Source organism: Vipera ursinii (assembly GCF_947247035.1).
Source record: "Vipera ursinii genome assembly, chromosome: 3".
In the NCBI taxonomy this organism is placed as follows: Eukaryota; Metazoa; Chordata; class Lepidosauria; order Squamata; family Viperidae; genus Vipera; species Vipera ursinii.
In genome coordinates this window covers 1156050-1175804 of record NC_139516.1, presented here as the reverse complement: position 1 = coordinate 1175804, position 19755 = coordinate 1156050, and the positions used below count along the sequence as shown (strand labels likewise).

The 19755-nt window shown below is 48.8% G+C and overlaps 1 protein-coding gene across 1 annotated transcript in view; it reads right to left on the bottom strand.

Annotated features, from left to right (window-relative positions):
* The window catches only part of TGM2 (transglutaminase 2), a 69197-nt gene that overhangs the window by 7569 nt on the left and 41873 nt on the right, over positions 1–19755 (bottom strand). Inside the window, 13 exon segments of the mRNA XM_083360842.1 lie at positions 1191–1327; positions 2628–2788; positions 7276–7545; positions 8842–9081; positions 10493–10596; positions 13886–14021; positions 15207–15243; positions 15246–15302; positions 15308–15321; positions 15324–15357; positions 15359–15385; positions 16464–16577; positions 16579–16593. Of these exon segments, the coding sequence (XP_083216968.1) occupies positions 1191–1327; positions 2628–2788; positions 7276–7545; positions 8842–9081; positions 10493–10596; positions 13886–14021; positions 15207–15243; positions 15246–15302; positions 15308–15321; positions 15324–15357; positions 15359–15385; positions 16464–16577; positions 16579–16593 (1346 nt within the window).

Sequence of the window (19755 nt, the reverse complement as noted above, 5' to 3'; positions counted from 1 at the left end):
ATTTCATTTCATTTTAATTTATATTCTATATTTTGTTTGATTTGATTTTATTTATTTTATGTTCTATATTTCATTTTGTTTATTTTTTGATTTGTTTCATTTCATTTCTATTCTATATTTTATTTTATCTTATTTTATTTACTTTATTTATTTTATTTTTTTAGTTTAGCTTTTTCTTTTGTTTATGCCATTTGAGGCCACCCCAAAGGAAAGAACCATCTGCCTTTGCTGGTTCTAGCACCTTCCTGTCCCGAGACCACCAAGACCCCCCATTCTCTGGGTGGGGGGGGGACTTGAGATTTTGGCCCAGACCCCCCTGGGAAAGACTTTGCCCCCTTCTCCCCCTGGAGTAAGGGGCTCCTGGCCCCCAAGGGGATCAGTCCTTTGCTGAGGGCACTGGAGGTTAATCCCCCCCCTTCCCCTGGGCTTTCTTCACTGCCCTTTCCAATTTATTCGATTTATATGCAGCGAGTCCTCGACTTACGACTACAATTGAGCCCAAAATGTATGTTGTTAAGTGAGACATTTGTTAAGCAAGTTTCGCCCCATTTTACAACTTTCCTTCCCACCGTTGGTAAGTGAATCACTGCAGTCGTGAAACAAGACCGTCGTTAAGTGAATCCGGCTTTCCCCATTGATTCTGCTTGTTGGAAAGTCGCCAAAGGGGATCACGTGACACACACCCCCCGGGACGCCGTGACCGTCATAAATACAAGTCCGTTGCAGTGCGTCTGAATTTTAATCATGTGACCACGGGGAAGCTGCCACGGTTGTAAGTGTGAAATGTGCCATTGTAACTTGTGAGCCGCCCTGAGTCTTCGGAGAAGGGCGGGATATAAATGGAATTTTTTTAAAAAAACGGTCACTAAACGAGCCGTTGTATATCCGAGGACCACCCATACAGGTGTTCCTCAACTTAATGACCAGAACCAGGACCAGAATTTTCCCTGCCAAGCGAGAGGAGTTCAGCCGTGAGTTGCCTCTGATTTTACGACTTGGCTTTTCAATCCGGAGGGGGTCCCCTGAGGTCATCCAATCCAGCCCCTGCTCCGAGCAGGACCGATGGCCCTCAGACCGTCATTGACAGGCACACAGACCCCTTTCTGGTCTCCCAGGTCCAACCGCAGCTTCTTCTAGAACCTCTGACAACCCGGGTGTGTGTGTGTGCATGTTTGTGTTGTCACACGTACAGCCGCTGCATTTTCTGCCCTCCGGTCAGTCCGGCCCCCTCCATGGTGAAGACGCAGTCGGTCAGGGCGGTGGGGAGGGGGTTGGACAGGGTCAGCTCGGCCACCAGTTTACGCTTCTGCATCGGCTCGCCAAAAATCTGCAGGACGGAAAGAGAAGTTCTTGACCGGGGGTCCTCAACCTTGGCAACTTTAAGACTTGTGGACTTCAACTCCCAGAATTCCTCAGCCAGAGGATGAGGAAAGAGTATGAGGTATAATTGCTGCCTTGAGTTACTTATGAAGTGATAAAGGTGGGACAAAAGCAGATGGATGGATGGATGGATGCATAGATAGAGATAGATAGATAGATAGATAGATAGATAGATAGATAGATAGATAGATAGATAGATAGATAGAGTCAAGCTATTCTCCAAAGTGCCTGAAAGCAGGATAAGAAGCAATGGATGGAGACTAACCAAGGAGAGAAGCAACCTGGAACTAAGGAGAAACTTCCTGACAGTGAGAACAATTAACCCGTGGAACTCCTTGCCTCTAGAAGCTGTGAATGCTCCTACACTGGAAGTTTTTAAGAAGAGACTGGACAGACACTTGTCTGAAATGGTATAGGGTTTCCTGCCTGAGCAGGGGGTTGGACTAGATGACCCCCAAGGTCCCTTCCAACTATTAAGATTACGATTATGAAGGATAGATACATAAATAGATAGATATGGATGGATGGATGGATAGATAGATAGATAGATAGATAGATAGATAGATAGATAGATAGATAGATAGAGATGGATAGATAGATGTGGGGAGAGAGAGAGGGAGGGAGGGAGGGAGAGATAGAAGATAAATATATATAGATAGAAAATAGATAGATATAGATATGGACTGCAAGGCGATCAAACCGGTCAGTCCTAGAGGAGATCAACCCTGACTGCTCTTTAGAAGGCCAGATCCTGAAGCTGAAACTCAAATCCTTTGGCCACCTGATGAGAAGGAAGGACTCACTGGAGAAGAGCCCAAGGCTGGGAAAGGTTGAGGGCAATAGAAGAAGGGGACGACAGAGAAGGAGGTGGCTGGATGGAGTCACTGAAGCAGGAGGCCTGAGCTTAAATGGACTCCAGAAGATGATAGAGGACAGGAAGGCCTGGAGGAACATTGTCCATGGGGTCGCGATGGGTCGGACACGACTTCGCAGCTAACAACAACAAGATATACAGAGAGAGAGAGAGAGAGAGAGAGAGAGAGAGAGAGAGAGAGAGAGAGAGAGAGAGAGAGAGAGAGAGAGAGAGAGAGAGAGAGAGAGAAAGAGAGAGAGAGAGATGGACGAGGGCTCTGAGCCCTCCCAAAGGTTATTTCAGCCGCCCCACCAGGTGCCCTAATTCCCTCGGGCCCCGTTCCTTCTCCTTGTCCAAGGGACCCTCCCTGCAACTCCCCCCCCCATCACCTCACCCGGATTTTGATGTCGGGGTTCTTGACGTGGAAGTCCCGCACCCCGAGGAGGATCTTCTGGTTCTCGTACTGCTGCAGCACAGCCGTGACTTTGATCATGTTGTCCGGGGTGAGGCAGTCGCCGTACTTCTCGTAGGGGATGCGCAGGGGGACCGACTTTTCTGGCGGGGGGGGGGAAACACGGACGGAGCATTGTCAGAATCTGGCTCGGTTTTGACTCTGGAAACGTCGTGTATTGCCGGAGTTTCACAGAGATACGTTGCCTTTCATTTTATGTTCGGATGCATTGGATATTTGTGGACTTTGTGCAACAATTCATTAATGGCCTCTTTGCTTTATTCACACTGGAAGTGTCCAACCTTGGCAACCTTAAAAACGGTGGACCTCAACTGTGGCAAGAAAGGACATAAAATGAGGTAAAACTCACTTAACAAAGGTCTCGTTTAGCAATGGAAATTTGGGGCCCCATTGTGGTCGTAAGTCAAAGGCAACCTATTCAAAATGATGTTGCCTATGCCAATGGTGGAATTTCGACTGTTACGTTCTGGTCATCGTCTTAAATTTTTCCAACATGGCCATTTAATTAAATTTATTCAGTTTTGACACTGCTGGATTCCAAACGAATAGAATAGAATAGAATAGAATAGAATAGAATAGAATAGAATAGAATAGAATAGAATAGAATAGAATAGAATAGAATAGAATAGAATAGAATAGAATAGAATAGAATAGAATAGAATAGAATAGAATAGAAATATGGAATAAGAATAGAATAATAGACTAGACTAGACTAGACTAGACTAGACTAGACTAGAATAGAATAGACTAGAATAGAATAGAATAGAATAGAATAGAATAGAGCTGGAAGGGACCTTGGAGGTCTTCTAGTCCAGCCCCCTGCTCAAGCAGAAGGACCTACACCATCTCAGACAGGTGACTGTCCAGTCTCTTCATAAAGATCTCTAGTGATGGGGCGCCCACGATTTCTGGTGGCAAGCTGTTCTACTGGTTGATTGTCCTCCCTGTCAGGAAGTTTCTCCTTGAAACCAAGAGGATGAAAAGAGAAGGCCGGGGTCATGAAAAACGTAGAAAGGAAGGAGGTCCAGTTGACACTGGCAAAACCCACAGATTTCAATCAGAAAAAGCTCCGTTGGGTTTCTTCCTTCAGAGGTCTCCTGCCTCCTTAACATGTTTCATCAATTAAAGCTGCTGCAGAGAAGTTTTAGATGCAACCCATTTAACTTGTGGAGGTCAATCTGAGGCTGGAGTTCGAAATCCAAAAATAGATCCGGGCAAGAAGATCTGAGCTCTCCTCGGGGGCCTTCAGAGCCTTTCCCAGCTATGGAAAAAACACGTCATTTTTCCTGGAGAGACAGAGAGCGAGAGGGCAAAGGAACAAGCCCCTGGCTCCTCCGGCTTTTGATTCCACCATGTTCCTGCAGAATTTGTGCCTCAAAGGCAAGCTTCATCCAGAGGAGGGAATATCTGAGCATCCAAACAGCATCAGGCAGGAGACCCTAGGCCATTGCCTGAAATGATGGAGGGTCTCCTGCTTGAGCAGGTGCTGGACTAGAAGACCTTGCCAGGTCCCTTCCAGCTCTGTTCTGATTAATAAAACAAGAGGGAAATTGCATGTTCCTGCAATATAGAAATTCTCTCTCTCTCTCTTCCTCCTCCTCCTCTTTCTCTCTCTTTGCTGGTCTTGGTCTCTCTCTTTCTCTCTCTGTCTCTCTCTGTCTCTCTGTGTGTATGAGAGACAGACAGAGAGAGAGAGAGAGAGAGAGAGAGAGAGAGAAAGAAAGAAAGAAAGAAAGAAAGAAAGAAAGAGATGAAGAAATGAAAGTTGCCATGATTTTAAAAAAGATGTTGAGACTCTAGAAAGAGTGCAGAGAAGAGCAACAAAGATGATCAAGGGACTGGAGGCTAAAACATACAAGGAACAGTTGCTGGAATTGGGCATGTCAAGTATAATAAAGAGAAGGATGAGGGATTCTTTGCAGCTAGCAAAGGAGAGCTGTGAGAGAGAACCTGGAGTCCTAGTGGACGATCCCTTAAATAGGAGCCAGCCGTGTGCTGCCGCTGCCAAAAAAGCCAACACAGTGCTGGGCTGCATTAACAGAGGGATAGAATCAAGATCAAGTGAAGTACTAATACCACTTTACAATGCTTTGGTAAGGCCACACCTGGAATACTGCATCCAGTTTTGGTCACCACGATGTAAAAAAGATGTCGAGACTCTAGAAAGGGTACAGAGAAGAGCAACCAAGATGATTAGGGGGCTGGAGGCTAAAACATATAGGGAACGGTTGCTGGAATTGGGTATGTGCAGTTTAATGAAGAGAAGGGTGAGGGGTGACAGGATAGCAGTCTTCCAGTATCTCAGGGGCTGCCCCAAAGAAGATGGAGCCAAGCTATTCTCCAAAGCCCCTGAAGGCAGGACAAGAAGCAACGGATGGAAACACGTCAAGGAGAGAAGCAACCTGGAACTAAGGAGAAACTTCCTGACAGTGAGGACAATTAACCAGTGGAACAACCTGCCTCCAGAAGATGTGAATGTTCCAACACTGGAAGTTTTTAAGAAGACACCGGACAACCATTTGTCTGAAATGGGATAGGGTTTCCTGCCTGAGCAGGGGGTTGGACCAGATGACCTCCAAGGTCCCTTCCAACCTTGTTATTCTGTAATTCTACTGTTTCTGGTAGATTTGGGACAGGTGCTGACCAATCCCTTCCTCCCTGCCTGCCCCCCACATGTCTTTTTCTCCGTCTCCAAGGGATCTCCCCGCAATACATCTGCAGTTGGAGAGAACCTTCCGATGCAGAAGTCCAGGCACAGAGTAGGGCAGATAGGCAGAAGCCGAGCAGAGTGTACCTGTAAACACTAACTCTGTGGGCACCCCGGCTCTGTGGAATCAACTGCCGGTTGAGCTCCGGATGGCACCGGATCTCCGCTCCTTCCGGCGCGGGTTAAAGACCCACTTATTCGAACAAGCTGGCCTGGCCTGATGGGGAGTCAATTTAGGGTTTTAATTATTTGTATATTTTTACTGTTTTATTTTGGGCATTAATTTAATTCTTTTTTAACTTTTGTACTTTTGTATTTTTATTATATGCCCTGTTCACCGCCCTGAGTCCTTCGGGAGAAGGGCGGTATAAAAATTTAATAAAACTTAAACTTAACTAAAAAGGCACAATGAAAAAGGCTTAACTGCACAACCTATGGACACAAAGTGTGAGCATCCTGGAACAAGGTAAGTCCAAAAATGCCACAGAATTCCTGGAAGCCCAGCACTCAAGGCTTTGCTGGCTGAGGAATTCTGGGAGTTGAAGTCCACGAGTCTTAAAAGTTTCCAAAGTTGGAGAGCCCTCGCTCTAACGTGTCAGGAGCTTGAACAACTAAAGGTAAAAACTCCACCGGAGCAAAAACGACACCCGTTTGGCACACAAAGTGAAGCTCACTCGGGCCCTGACCCACCTCCCTTCTTTGCCTCTCCGGCCTTCCCACCCTGAGCACCATGGACGAGGCAACCCAGGCAAGTCCCGACTGTGGGAAGAATTTATGAATTTATGTAACTGTTAGAAATATTGTGCAGGAAATCCTACGTTAATTAATCCAGGTCTCCACGAAGTTACTGATTAACAGCTTTCGAACCTTTAAACGTACACACACATCCTTTTTTTTTCATATTATAAACACACACAAGCAAACATACAAAACTCCATTAACACAAGGTAAACATAATTATTATAACACTAGCGGTTCAAACGAAGAGAATCCACATCACTTGGCTTAACTGATCTGTTCTCTGGGTCAACACATACATACTTCTGCACCCCTCAAGTGTCACCCTCTAGAACCAGCACGTACGCACTTCCACACCCCTCAAGTGTCAACCTCTAGAACCAGCACGTACACACTTCCAGACCCCTCAAGTGTCACCCTCTAGAACCAGCACGTACACACTTCCACACCCCTCAAGTGTCAACCTCTAGAACCAGCACGTACACACTTCCACACCCCTCAAGTGTCAACCTCTAGAACCAGCACGTACACACTTCCAGACCCCTCAAGTGTCACCCTCTAGAACCAGCACGTACACACTCCCACACCCCTCAAGTGTCAACCTCTAGAACCAGCACGTACACACTTCCAGACCCCTCAAGTGTCAACCTCTAGAACCAGCACGTACACACTTCCAGACCCCTCAAGTGTCAACCTCTAGAACCAGCACGTACACACTTCCAGACCCCTCAAGTGTCAACCTCTAGAACCAGCACGTACACACTTCCAGACCCCTCAAGTGTCAACCTCTAGAACCAGCACGTACACACTTCCACACCCCTCAAGTGTCAACCTCTAGAACCAGCACATACGCACTTCCACACCCCTCAAGTGTCACCCTCTAGAACCAGCACGTACACACTTCCACACCCCTCAAGTGTCAACCTCTAGAACCAGCATGTACGCACTTCCACAGCCCTCAAGTGTCACCCTCTACAACGAGCATGTATGCTCTTCCACACGCCTCAAGTGTCACCCTCTACAACTAGCACGTATGCTCTTCCACACCCCTCAACTGTCACCCTAGAATCAGCAGGTACACACTTCCAGATAATTTGGAACCCCAAATTGTTCTTCTGGCACTACCTGCGTGGGGCTCCAGGTTGACGTTCAACAGGTCCTTGCACCCGCATTCGGGGCCCAGCTCCCCGTTGTAGCTGGTGATGGCAGCCGAAATGCTCAACCGGCAGAGGTGTTCCTCGGGCGTGTTGTTGTTGATGACCACAAAGACATCGAAGTCACATCCGTTGTTCATCCCCTCGGAAGCCTTGATCTTGAGGGCCAAGCCTTCCTCTTGTGGGGTCTGGGTCTTCTCGTGTTTCGCCTTGTCGAAGCTTGCTTTCTCCTCCTCTGAATCTGAAACAAAAACAAGAGCAAAGAAGCCTGGAAAATGTCTTTCGGGGGGGGGGTTCCCGGAGGGCAGCTCCTCTCCCCCCACCTGCACAGGAAGAACGCTGCAAAGCCCCACTTATTTCTGAAGAAACTCTCCACACTGAGCTTGGCTGTTTCCTTTGCAGAGGTTTCATTGCTCAAACGTAAGTCCAGGCAGGCCTTGACTTACAGCAGTTCGTTTACTGACCGTTCAAAGTTACAACGGCGCTGGAAAAAGTGACTTACGAACGTTTTCCACACACTTCCAGGCATTGCAGCATCCCCAGGGTCACGTGATCAAAATTTGGACGCTTGGCAACTGACTCGTATTTATGACGGTCGCCGTGTCCCGGTTGGATCACAGTGATCCCCTTTCAGGACAAGCAAAGTCAACGGAGAAGCCAGACCCCCTTAACAACCTTGTTGCTAGTTTAACGACTGGGGTGATTCGCTTACCAACGGTGGCAAGAAAGCTGGAAAAATGGGGCAAAACCCGCTTGACAAGCGTCTCACTTAGCGACAGAAACTTTGAGCTCAATTTGGGGTCATTAAGTTGAGGGCTGCCTGCAATGTCACGGGTGTATGAGCAACAAATATTCTCCTTTATTGAAACTCTGCACGTACTTAAGAGCTCAAGGCGGCCTGGAAGAAAAGCACCAGGCCAATGTTTCTCAGCCGGCTGGGGGGATTCTGGGCGTTGAAGTCCACCCGTCTTAAAGCCGCTGAGTTTGAGGAACTTTGCTCTGGTCTGGTGGATTTCTTCAGGATGTCTTCCATTAAACGCGCTCAAGAAGTCCGTTTACAGGTGGTTCTCAATTTACGACCGTTTGCTTAGCGCTGGTTTGATGTTACAACGGATCTCCCCAGGGAAACTCACAAGGCAGGCCTGAAGTCCGGACGATGGCCACGCGGTTGCATTTTGGGTGCTGGGTAACTGACTTGCCCTTATGACTGTTGGCAGGGTCCCACGGTCACGTGACCGCAAGTTACGTTTTTACCAGAATCGGGCCCTTCTTTCCGGCAAAGCAGAAACAAAAACAAAGCCACCCGTCGTGGACAAGGGATTTGCTCAATGGCAGCTGCATTCACTTAAGCACCACGGTGCTTCATTTAATGACCGCTTCAAAAAGGTCGTAAGTTTGATCATCTCCATGTGGGGAGCCACTTAAGGATCGGCATGAGTTGTGACGGTAATTCCAGGATCCGCAACTGGTCGTAAGCCCGGGACGGCCTGTATTCCCACCCAATTTTCCCACCGCCCCTCAAGCTGCTCCGAAGTACCTTCACGGTGTTTATAGGTGTGCGTGATGTCCTCTTTGGTGTCCCTCCCCACACTCTTGGTGCTGATCTTCTTGCCCACGAAGGTGGGGTGCATGGTCTTCTTGCGGGACATGTCGCTCTGAAGCATCAGGAAGGCCACCTCGGCGTTGACCTCGGCAAAGACAAACTTCACATCGTACTTCAGATCAAGGTCTCCTTCCCTGACGGCTCTCACCGGAGTTGGCCCGCAGCAATAGACTCCTGCAGAGGGAGCACACAGAACACAGAATAACAGAAGGGACCGTGGAGGTCATCTAGTCCAACCCCTTTCTGGAGCAAGAGACCCTCTACCATTCCAGACAAATGGCTGCCCTGTCTCTTCTTAAAAACCACCAGCAATGGAGCAACCACAACTTCTGGAGGCAGGTGGTTCCACTGGTTAATTGTCCTCACTGTCAGGAAATTTCTCCTTAGTTCCAGGTTGCTTCTCTCCTTGGTTAGTGTCCATCCGTTGCTTCTTGTGCTGCCTTCAGGGGCTTTGGGGAACAGGTTGACCCCCCTCTGCTTTATGGCAACCCCTGAGAGATTGGAAGACTGCTATCGTGTCCCCCCTTGTCCTTCCCTTCATTAAACTAGACATCCCCAATTCCAGCAACCGTTCTCTATATGTTTTAGCCTCCAGTCCCCTGATCATCTTTGTTGCTCTTCTCTGCACTCTTTCCAGAGTCTCAACATCTTTTTTTACATCATGGTGACCAAAAAATGTAGGATTCCAAGTGTGGCCTTACCAAGGCGTTGAAAAGTAGTATTAACACTTCACGTAATCTTCATTCTATCTCTCTGTTAATATGGCCTAGAACTGGGTTGGCTTTTTTGGCAGCTGCAGCACACTGCTGGCTCATGTTTATGTTATTAAATAAATATGACATTAAGCAGACAAGGCAGTTCCCTAAAATATCCTGGCTGTGACCTTCTTCTCTCATATTCTTGATGTGTTTCCATCCATTGCTTCTTCTCCTGCCTTCAGGCGCTTTGGAGAAGAGCTTGACTGCCTCTTCTTTGGGGCAGCCCCTGAGATATTGGAACACTGCTATCATGTCACCCCTGGTCCTTCTATTCCAGGGGTCAGCAACCTGAAACAGTGAAAGAGCCACTCGGAACCGGTTCCCTCACAAAAGGAAAAACTGGGAGCCGCAAAAAATGTGTTCACATGTGCGTACATGCGCACATGCACAGAACAGGGTTTGACTGAAGAGTGGAGCCAAGGCGAGATATGCACCTACCCTGCATATTTGAATTGATTGGTTGAACTTTTTTAGTCCCACTTTTGTTTTTTGGGACTGCACATGGCAGAGGACTGGGAGCCGCAGGAGACGGCTGAAAGAGCCACATGCGGCTCCGGAGCCGCGGGTTGCAGACCTGTGTTCTATTCATTAAACCAGACATACCCAATTCCTGCAACCTTTTTTGTATATATTAGCCTCCAGCCCCCTGATCAACTTTGCTGCTCTTCTCTGCACCCTTTCCAGACTCTCAGCATCTTTTTTCTATTGTGGCGACCAAACTGGATGCAGGATTCCACGTGTGGCCTTACAAGGGTGGATTTGCCAGGCGACAGTCTGCTCCATCCGAGGTCCTTCCTCCCACCGCTGGGAATGTCTCCATCACTTACCTTCACTTTTTTCCTGTGGAGTTGGGTCCAAGGCCTGCCAGCCGTCGTAGCCGCTCGGAAGGTCTGGACGGGCCATCCAAGATTCCACCCAGCAGTGAAAATTCCTGGGTCAAGAAGGGAAGGAGAGACCAAGAGGAGAAGGAAGGGTTGAAGAGATCCAGGGACAGCCTCCTCCATGTTCCTCCTCCTGAGGTTGCGCAGGTGGAAATGTCCAACATGCTCCCAGTGATAAGAGACCTGGATCCCATGCACCAGGGGTAGGCAACCTTGGCTCTTTTATGACTTGTGCACTTCAACTCCCAGAATTCCTGAGCCAGCATGGGGGAACTATGGCCCCTTCATGGCTCGTGGACTTCAACTCCCAGAATTCCTCAGCCAGACGCCTGGCATAGCTGGCTCAGGAATTCTGCGAGTTGAAGTCCACGAGTCATAAAAGAGCCAAGGTTGCCTACCCCTGCACTAGATTCTAGAAAGAGTGCAGAGAAGAGCAACAAAGAGGATCAGGGGACTGGAGGCTCAAACATACAAAGAACGGTTGCTGGAATCGGGAATGTCTAGTTTAATGAAGAGAAGGATCAGTGGTGACATGATAGCAGTCTCCCAATATCTCAGGGGCTGCCCCAAAGAAGAGGGAGTCAAGCTATTCTCCAAAGCCCCTGAAAGGCAGGACAAGAAACAACAATGGATGGAAACTCATCAAGGAGAGAATCAACCTGGAACAAAGGAGAAACTTCCTGACAGTTAGAACAATTAATCAGTGGAACTCCTTGCCACCAGAATTGGTGAATGCTCCAACCCTGGAAGTTTTTAAGAAGAGACTGAACAGCCATTTGTCTGGAATGGAATAGGGTTTCCTGCCTGAGCAGGGGGTTGGACTAGATGACCTCCAAGGTCCCTTCCAACTTATTATTATTATTATTATTATTATTATTATTATTATTATTATTATTATTATTATTATTATTATTATTGCCATTTGTGGACTGGCTTCCTCATTTTATCTAATTCCTGATCCTTTTCACGTTTTTATATTTGTGCTGTAGATGGCTTTGAATAGTGAGATGGGGAGCATAAAAAGGTAAGGCAGCCGTTCATTTAGCGACTGTTCCAAGTTGCAACAGCACTGGGAAAACTGACTTATGACCGTTCTTCACACTTACAACCATTGCAGCATCCCCCAGGGTCACATGATCAAAATTCAGACCCTTGGCAACTGGTTCGTATTTAGGATGGTTGGACTGTCCCAGGGGTCATGTGATCTCCTTTCCCAGCCTTCTGATAGGCTAAGTCAAGAGGGAATGGGAGAGGGTTTCCTGCCTGAGCAGGGGGTTGGACTAGAGGACCTCCAAGGTCCCTTCCAACTCTATTCTATTCTATTCTATTCTATTCCATTCCATTCCATTCCATATTTTCAACTCTATTCTATTCCTATTCCTATTCTATTCTGTTCTGTTCTGTCCTGTTCTGTTCTCTTCTGTTGTATTCCGTTCTCTATTTTCTATTCTATTCTGTTCTATTCTATTCTGTTCTATTCTGTTCTGTTCTGTTCTGTTCTGTTCTGTTCTATTCTATTCTATTCTATTCTATTCTATTCTATTCTATTCTATTCTATTCTATTCTATTCTCTCACAATACTATTCTATTCTATTCTATTCTATTCTATTCTATTCTATTCTATTCTATTCTATTCTATTCTATTTTTTCTATTCTATTCTATTCTATTCTATTCTATTCTATTCTATTCTATTCTATTCTATTCTATTCTATTCTATTCTATTCTATTCTATTCTATTCACGCCAGATTAATTTAACAACCACGTCACTAACTTTAAAACTGCAGCGATTCACTTTTCAACAGTGTCAAGAACAGTCAGAAACCTCACTTAAAATCTGTCTGGCTTGCAATGGAAAGTTTGGGTTCATTCGTGGTCGTAAGTCGAGGAACACTTATCCATAAACAAACGAACTCTGGGGGTGTTCTCTGTTTTGCCTGGGGCTTCTCGTTTTGCAAAAAGAAAAAAAGAAATTAGTGGTGCTGATTGCCGAGAGGGCCACCCCAGGGAAATGGGCTTTTTGGAGACCTGACTGGCCCCTCGGGCTATGAGTAAAAAGAGGCAAGGCAAATAAATAAATACAGGAATTAAACCCAGAGCCTCCGTGACTCTCCCCAGCTCTTACGCAATGCAAGAAGGAGAAGTTAAAAACTAGGGACTGGCAGCCGGGCATCTGAGAAAAATGAATGCTTTTCTGCATGCCCACCGGGGAGGTTGCCATTGAGCAGACAGCCGTGTGTGTGCAGGCGTTGAGCAAACAGGGAGCCGAGTTCAAGGCTGCAGCTGCAAAACCTGGGGAGGAGGAGGAGGAAGGAGAGGGAGGGCAGAAGTGAGCAGAGGGAGGGGGAAAGGGGTCAACGGGGGTGGGGTGGGGTGTGTCCCAGGGCTGAGTCACCCCCGTCTCGCCTGCGGTGCAGACAGGACGGAGGGAGTGGTGCAGGAGAGCCGGGCAGCTCCGTGTCCTGAAATCAAGGGGCAGCCTGCAAGGCTGGATTCCTGCAGAAAAGGACGGAGGATCCTTCTCTTGCCTGCCTTTGAGGAGGGGGATTGTGGGAGGAGAGTTGTGTCGCTCCGTTAAGTCTGCGGAAGTTCCCAACAGTATCTGCTGGCTAACGGAAAGCTTAATGCTCTGATCCCCGGGCTGCTTTCTGGCGGACGTTTCATCACCCAACTAGGGGACATCATCAGTCATGGAAGGGAGGGGGGGTCTGTGGGGAGGAGGAGGAAGCCTGTGGGGTCTTTGGTGGTCTCTGAGATGGGTGGCTTTCTTGCAGACTTTTCATGACCCAATTAGGTAACATCATCAGTGTTAGAAGGAAGGGAGGGTTTGCAGAGAGGAGGAGGAGGAGGAGGAGGAGGAGGAGGAGGAGGAGGAGGAGGAGGAGGAGGACGACGGTGGGGTCCTTGGTGCTCTCTGAGCTTGGCAGTTTTCTTGCAGACGTTTCATGACCCAACTAGGGAACATCATCAGTGCTAGAAGGGAGGGGGTTTGACAAGAGGAGGAGGAGGAGGAGGAGGAGGACTGTGGGGTCCTTAGTGCTCTCTGAGCTTGGATGTTTGCTTGAGACGTTTCATGACCCAACTAGGGAACATCATCAGTGCTAGAAGGGAGGGGGTTTGACAAGAGGAGGAGGAGGAGGAGGAGGAGGAGGAGGAGGAGGACTGTGGGGTCCTTAGTGCTCTCTGAGCTTGGATGTTTGCTTGAGACGTTTCATGACCCAACTAGGGAACATCATCAGTGCCAGAAGGGAGGGGGTTTGACAAGAGGAGGAGGAGGAGGAGGAGGAGGAGGAGGAGGCAGTTTGAGCCCCCGTGCCGCCCTTCCCCCCACCTGACTCACCAGATCATCTCCCGGTTTCCCCTCTGCAGCTTCCCGTTCTCGTCCAGGTACTGCTCGATGACCAGGTTCCCGTTGCTGTCGTGGGCCGAGTTGTAGTTGGTCACCACGCGTGTCGGAATCCCCAGGCACCGGAGCACTAGGCGGGCGGGGGAGGAAAGCAGCCGGTTCAGCCCCTGTTCGGCCTCTGGGCAGAAGAGACGGCCGGCTCTCGCTCCGAAAGCCAAGCCACCTTTCCCCTCATTTTATGCTAGTCTCTTTGCGAACCCACATTCGCACCCTGGCTTGCGACAGAGCACTTTCTGGGAGCTGAAGTCCACGCATCTTAAAGTAGCTGAGGCCGAGAAGCACTACAGGCAGTCCTCAACTTACGACCACAATCCATGTTGCTAAGCGAGACATTTGTTAAGGGAGTTTTGCCCAACTCCCAGAATTCCTGTGCCAGCCTGGGGGAACTACGGCCCCCTCATGACTGGTGGACTTCAACTCCCAGAATTCCTGTGCCAGCCTGGGGGAACTACAGCCCCCTCATGACTGGTGGACTTCAACTCCCAGAATTCCTGAGCCAGCATGGGGGAACTACAGCCCCCTCATGACTGGTGGACTTCAACTCCCAGAATTCCTCAGCCAGCATGGGGGAACTATGGCCCCTTCATGACTGGTGGACTTCAACTCCCAGAATCCCTGAGCCAGCATGGAGGAACTATGGCCCCCTCATGGCTTGTGGACTTCAACTCCCAGAATTCCTGAGCCAGCATGGGGGAACTATGGCCCCCTCATGGCTTGTGGACTTCAACTCCCAGAATTCCTGAGCCGGCATGGCTCAGCTTGGAAACTCTCCCTTTCCCCTCAGCATGGCTGGCTCAGGAATTCTGGGAGTTGAAGTCCACCAGTCATAAAACAGCCAAGGTTGCCTACCCCTGGACTGTAGCTGAATATTTTTTGTTTTAAAAAAGAGCTGGGAGGATCGGGCTATGGAGTGACGGCCTCCTTCTTCCTTGAGAAAAGCCTGGCTGGCCATTCAAGCCAATCTGATCAAGAAACAATTCTTTGCTCCATTTCCTCTGCTTTACACACACCCTGGGATTAAGCCCTGGCACACAGCTAAGCGTGGGAGCTTAGCTGTGTGCTTGTAGGCCTTGTGTAGGAAGCTTCTTCAGTTCTGGATGAGAAGCAAAAGGTTTTCAAGGAAAACCAAGGAAGGCCAGTTGCCTTTTGGGGGAAAAGCACCTGTGGGACACCTCTTGAACTTCTCCCTCCAACCAGCTGCACTGTCATGATTGTGACCACCTGGGCAGCAACTTGACCTGTTGTGGATTCTCACCTGTGCAGGCCACCGCAGCAAAGACCCAGCAATTGCCCGTAGCGAAACCGGTTGGCATCCGTACTTCTGCCACCTGCGAAGGATGTCCACGCTGCCCTCCAGGTCATGGGGCTGACCCGTCATCGTAGCGGTTTGTCCAGCGTCCGAAGAGGGATGCCTTTGTCATCGTTGCAGTTGACCTGCAGCCAAGAAGGCAACGCCTCAGTGTGAGATAACACAAGTTTCAGTAAGGAAGAAGAATACTGGCAACTCAGGTTGAGCTGAGGGGTCCTTGCTGTTCTCTGAGCTTAGATGTTTTCTTGCAGACGTTTCGTTACCAAACTAGGCAACATCCTCATTTCCAGTAGGGAGTGGGGTAAATTGAGAGCAAAGCTTGCTCCCTTCCAGCACTGATGATGTTACTTTGCTTGGTAATGAAACGTCCGCAAGAAAGCAACCAAGCTCAGGCTGCATCAAGGACCACACTGTATTCCTCCTCCTCCTCCTCCTCCTCCTCCTCCTCCTCCCTCCTCCCTCCTCCTCCTCCTCCTCTCCCCAAACCCACTCCCTTCCAGCACTGATGATGTTACTTTGCTTGGTAATGAAACGTCCGCAAGAAAGCAACCAAGCAGGCTGCATCAAGGACCACACTGTATTCCTCTCCTCCTCCTCCTCCTCCTCCTCCTCCTCCTCCTCCTCCCTCCTCCTCCTCCTCCTCCTCCTCTCCCCAAACCCCCACTCCCTTCCAGCACTGATGATGTTTACTTTGCTTGGTAATGAATCGTCCGCAAGAAAGCAACCAAGCTCAGGCTGCATCAAGGACCACACTGTATCTCCTCTCCTCCTCCTCCTCCTCCTCCTCCTCCTCCTCCTCCTCCCTCCTCCTCCTCCTCCTCCTCCTCCTCCTCCTCCTCCTCCTCCTCCTCCTCCTCCTCCTCTCCCCAAACCCCACTCCCTTCCAGCACTGATGATGTTACCTAGTTTGGTCATGAAACAGCTGCAAGAAAGCCACCCAGCTCAGAGAGCACCAAGGATCCCTCAGCACAAGTTGCCGCAAAACAAAGTTTACAAATTGTTTTTCTATAGTAGGTCCACCTTGTAAGACTTTAGATCAACTTTAAACCTTGTTGATTTCAGTGCAGGAAGAATTCAGTCAGATCAAGAAGGTGGGGATACTTCTGAGTCTGCTCTCATCTGTGCAGAAAGTGCTAGTCCACCGGGGCCCAGGAATCCATCTGTCCTTTCCTTGAGTGCAGGTCAAAGGGTCGGTGGTCTTACCATGGCGCTCACCACCCTGCTGATGTAGATGGGGCTGTTGCGTCGGGCACAGTCCTTGTCTTGATTAAGGAGGAACTTGGGGTTGTTGTCCAGCAGCTGCAAGCTGATGTCCAAAAATGTCCTCTTCAAACTATTTCGGGGAAGAAAGAAGGTGGGAGAGCTGAGATGGAGCTGGTGGCCTTCAACAGAAACATCTGGTGGTTCCTTGGTTCCCAGCGGTCACGAACGCATCAATGGAGTCCTTGCTCCATCGGTTGGACCCTGAAGAGCCAACAGAACAAGGAGGAACGGTGGCCATCCGCCCTATCTCCCTCTTTCTGGTGGGCGGCATCCAGCACCTGGAGACCCTCAGGAGCTTGGGCACCAGAAGGTGGCCTTCCCCACCCCGGATCTCCTTCAGGCAGTGACAGGTCCTGACCTGTTTCCACACACACAGCCCCCGCACATCCTGTTCTCTCCCTCCCCATTTTAATTGCAATTTTACTGTTGATTTTAATTCTATTCTGTTGTTTTTAGAAATATTTAGTTATTATGTTTTTATAGCTTTCAATGTTAAAGCTGCTCAGAGTCACCTCAGGGTGAGATGGGGGGCAAATGAGACGTGGTGCACCGTGGCAGGTACAAACCACCAATATTAGACCAGCAGCAAGCAGGAAAGAAACCAGGAATTACAACTCAAACAAAGAAGCTAACAGTAAATGACAGGCTGGTCAAGCAACCAGCAAGAAGGAAAAGACAACAGCCCCATCAACACTGACCGGGCAAGGCACTTGTGTGTAAACAGAGAGCCAGCCACACTCCCTTCTAGCATTGAGGGTGTTCCCTAGTTGGGTCATGAAACGCCTGCAAGAAAACAAGCAAGCTCAAGAGAGTTCCAGGATCCCACAGTTCCTGTTCCTCCTCTCCTCCTCCTCCTCCTCCTCCTCCTCCTCCTCCTCCTCCTCCTCTCCACAAACCCCACTCCCTCTAGCACTGATGATGTTCCCTAGTTGGGTCATGAAATGTCTGCAAGAAAACAACCCAGCTCAAGAGAGTAGCAGGGATCCCACAGCTCCTCCTGCTCCTCCTCGTCTCCACAAACCCCACTCCCTTCTAACACTTTGGGTAGTGAAACGCCTGCAAGAAAACACCCAAGCTTAAAGAGCATCAAGGACCTCCACAGTTCAGTCCTGAGCTACAGATTCTCTTCTAATGTCATGTTTATTTAATAACTTAAGCATGAGCCGGCTGTGTGCTGCAGCTGCCGAAAAATCCAATGCAGTCCTAGTCTGTATTTACAGAGGGATAGAATCAAGGTCACATGAAAGAGCCTTGGTGGAGCAGTGGCTAATGCCTCCTTAAGTAACACCAGCTGCCTGCAATTAGTGCAGGTTCGAGTCCCACCAGGCTCAAGGTTGACTCAGCCTTCCGTCCTTCCCAGGTAGGTAAAATGAGGACCCAGATTGTTGGGGCAATTAAGCTGACTTTGTAATAATGCCGCTGGGTGTGTGTGTGTGAAAGCCCTAATAAGCAGGCATATACATAGAATGAAGGCTACTGCTAAGCTTGTAAGCCGCCCTGAGTCTACGGAGAAGGGCGGGATATAAATGGAATTAAAATAAAATAAAAATAAATAAATGAAGAGTTACTACGCTTTACAAGGCCTTGGTAAAGCCACACTTGGAATCCTGCATCCAGTTTTGGTCACCACAATGTAAAAAAAGATGCTGAGACTCTCGAAAGAGTGCAGAGAAGAGCACAAAGTTCATTAGGGGACTGGAGGCTAAAACATATGAAGAACACTTGTGAGAATTGGGTATGTCTAATCTAGTGAAAAGGATTGGGTAACGTGATAGCAGCCTTCCAGTATCTCAGGGGCTGCCCCAAAGAAGAGGGAGTCAAGCTATTCTCCAAGCACCCGAAGGCAGGACAAGAAGCAACGGATGGAAACTAGTCAAGGAGAGAAGCAACCTGGAACTAAGGAGAAACTTCCTGACAGTGAGGACAATAACCAGTGGAACTCCTTGCCTCCAGAAGCGGTGAATGCTCCAAGACTGGAAGTTTTTAAGAAAAAAATGGGCAACCATTTGTCTGGAATAGTATAGGCAGGGGTAGGCAACTTGGCTCTTTTATGACTGGTGGACTTCAACTCCCAGAATTCCTCAGCCAGCCTGCTGAGGAGAAAGGGAGAGGTTTCCAGCTGAGCCATGCTGGCTCGGGAATTCTGGGAGTTGAAGTCCACCAGTCATAAAAGAGCCAAGGTTGCCTATCCCTGGTATAGGGTCTCCTGCCTGAGCAGAGGGTTGGACTAGATGACCTCCAAGTTCCCTTCTAACTCTATTATTATTATTATTAAGTTGTGGGTGCTTCATGACTGGAGGCTTTTAATAAGAGACTGGACAGTCCCTTGTCTGGAATGGTATGGGGTTTCCTGCCTGAGCGGGGGTTGACTAGAAGATCTCCAAGGTCCCTCCAATCCTGTTATTCTGCTTGCCTCAGCTTTGTAAGTGGGATTCCTATCTGTCTGTCTATCAAGCCATCCTTTCTCTCTCTCTCTCTCTCTAATTCTCCGCTTTTCTAAACAGGGCTCCGAGCCAGGGCAGCCAGGCATGCAACTCAATCACCTAAGATATACAACATTTCTTTCTAAGCCCTTCGTGTGGCCGGGAGGACAGACGATCCTGTGTTTTCCCTCAGCAGACAGGGAGGGTTTTGTGCGGTCTCCGGAAGGAGCAGGATGGAACCTGTAAAGTATTCACAAGCAATTAGCCGCAACAGGCTGCCTTTTGTTCTCCGTCACCTGGACCCACCCCATCTCACCCAAAAATCCTGTCCTGGCCAGGAAACCCCAAAGCGTGCCAGAAACGGAGGCACTTCCGGCACCCTGGACTGCGGGAGGCTGAGGAGGGCAGGAGATGCCAGCTGCGTTGGCGCCTCTGGAGGTCTTGGCACACACCCCCACCCATAGCTCTGCAAAGGGAAGTGTGCGATAGCAAAAGCTCTTACTATATACTTACAGACTGCTTCCTAGTGCTTTGCCACCCTCTCTAAATGGTTTACGGAGTCAGCCTCTTCTCCCCCCCCCCCCCAACAATCCAGGTCTTCATTTTACCCACCTCGGAAAGATGGAAGGCTGAGTCAACCTTGAGCCCTGTCAGGATCGAACTACAGGCTGTGGGCAGTGAGTTAGCCTGCAATACTGCATTCTGACTATCAAACTACCACTGTGCCACCACCAAAAATGAGCAACTATGTCAAAGAATGGAAAGAAAGAAAGAAAGAAAGAAAGAAAGAAAGAAAGAAAGAAGAAAGA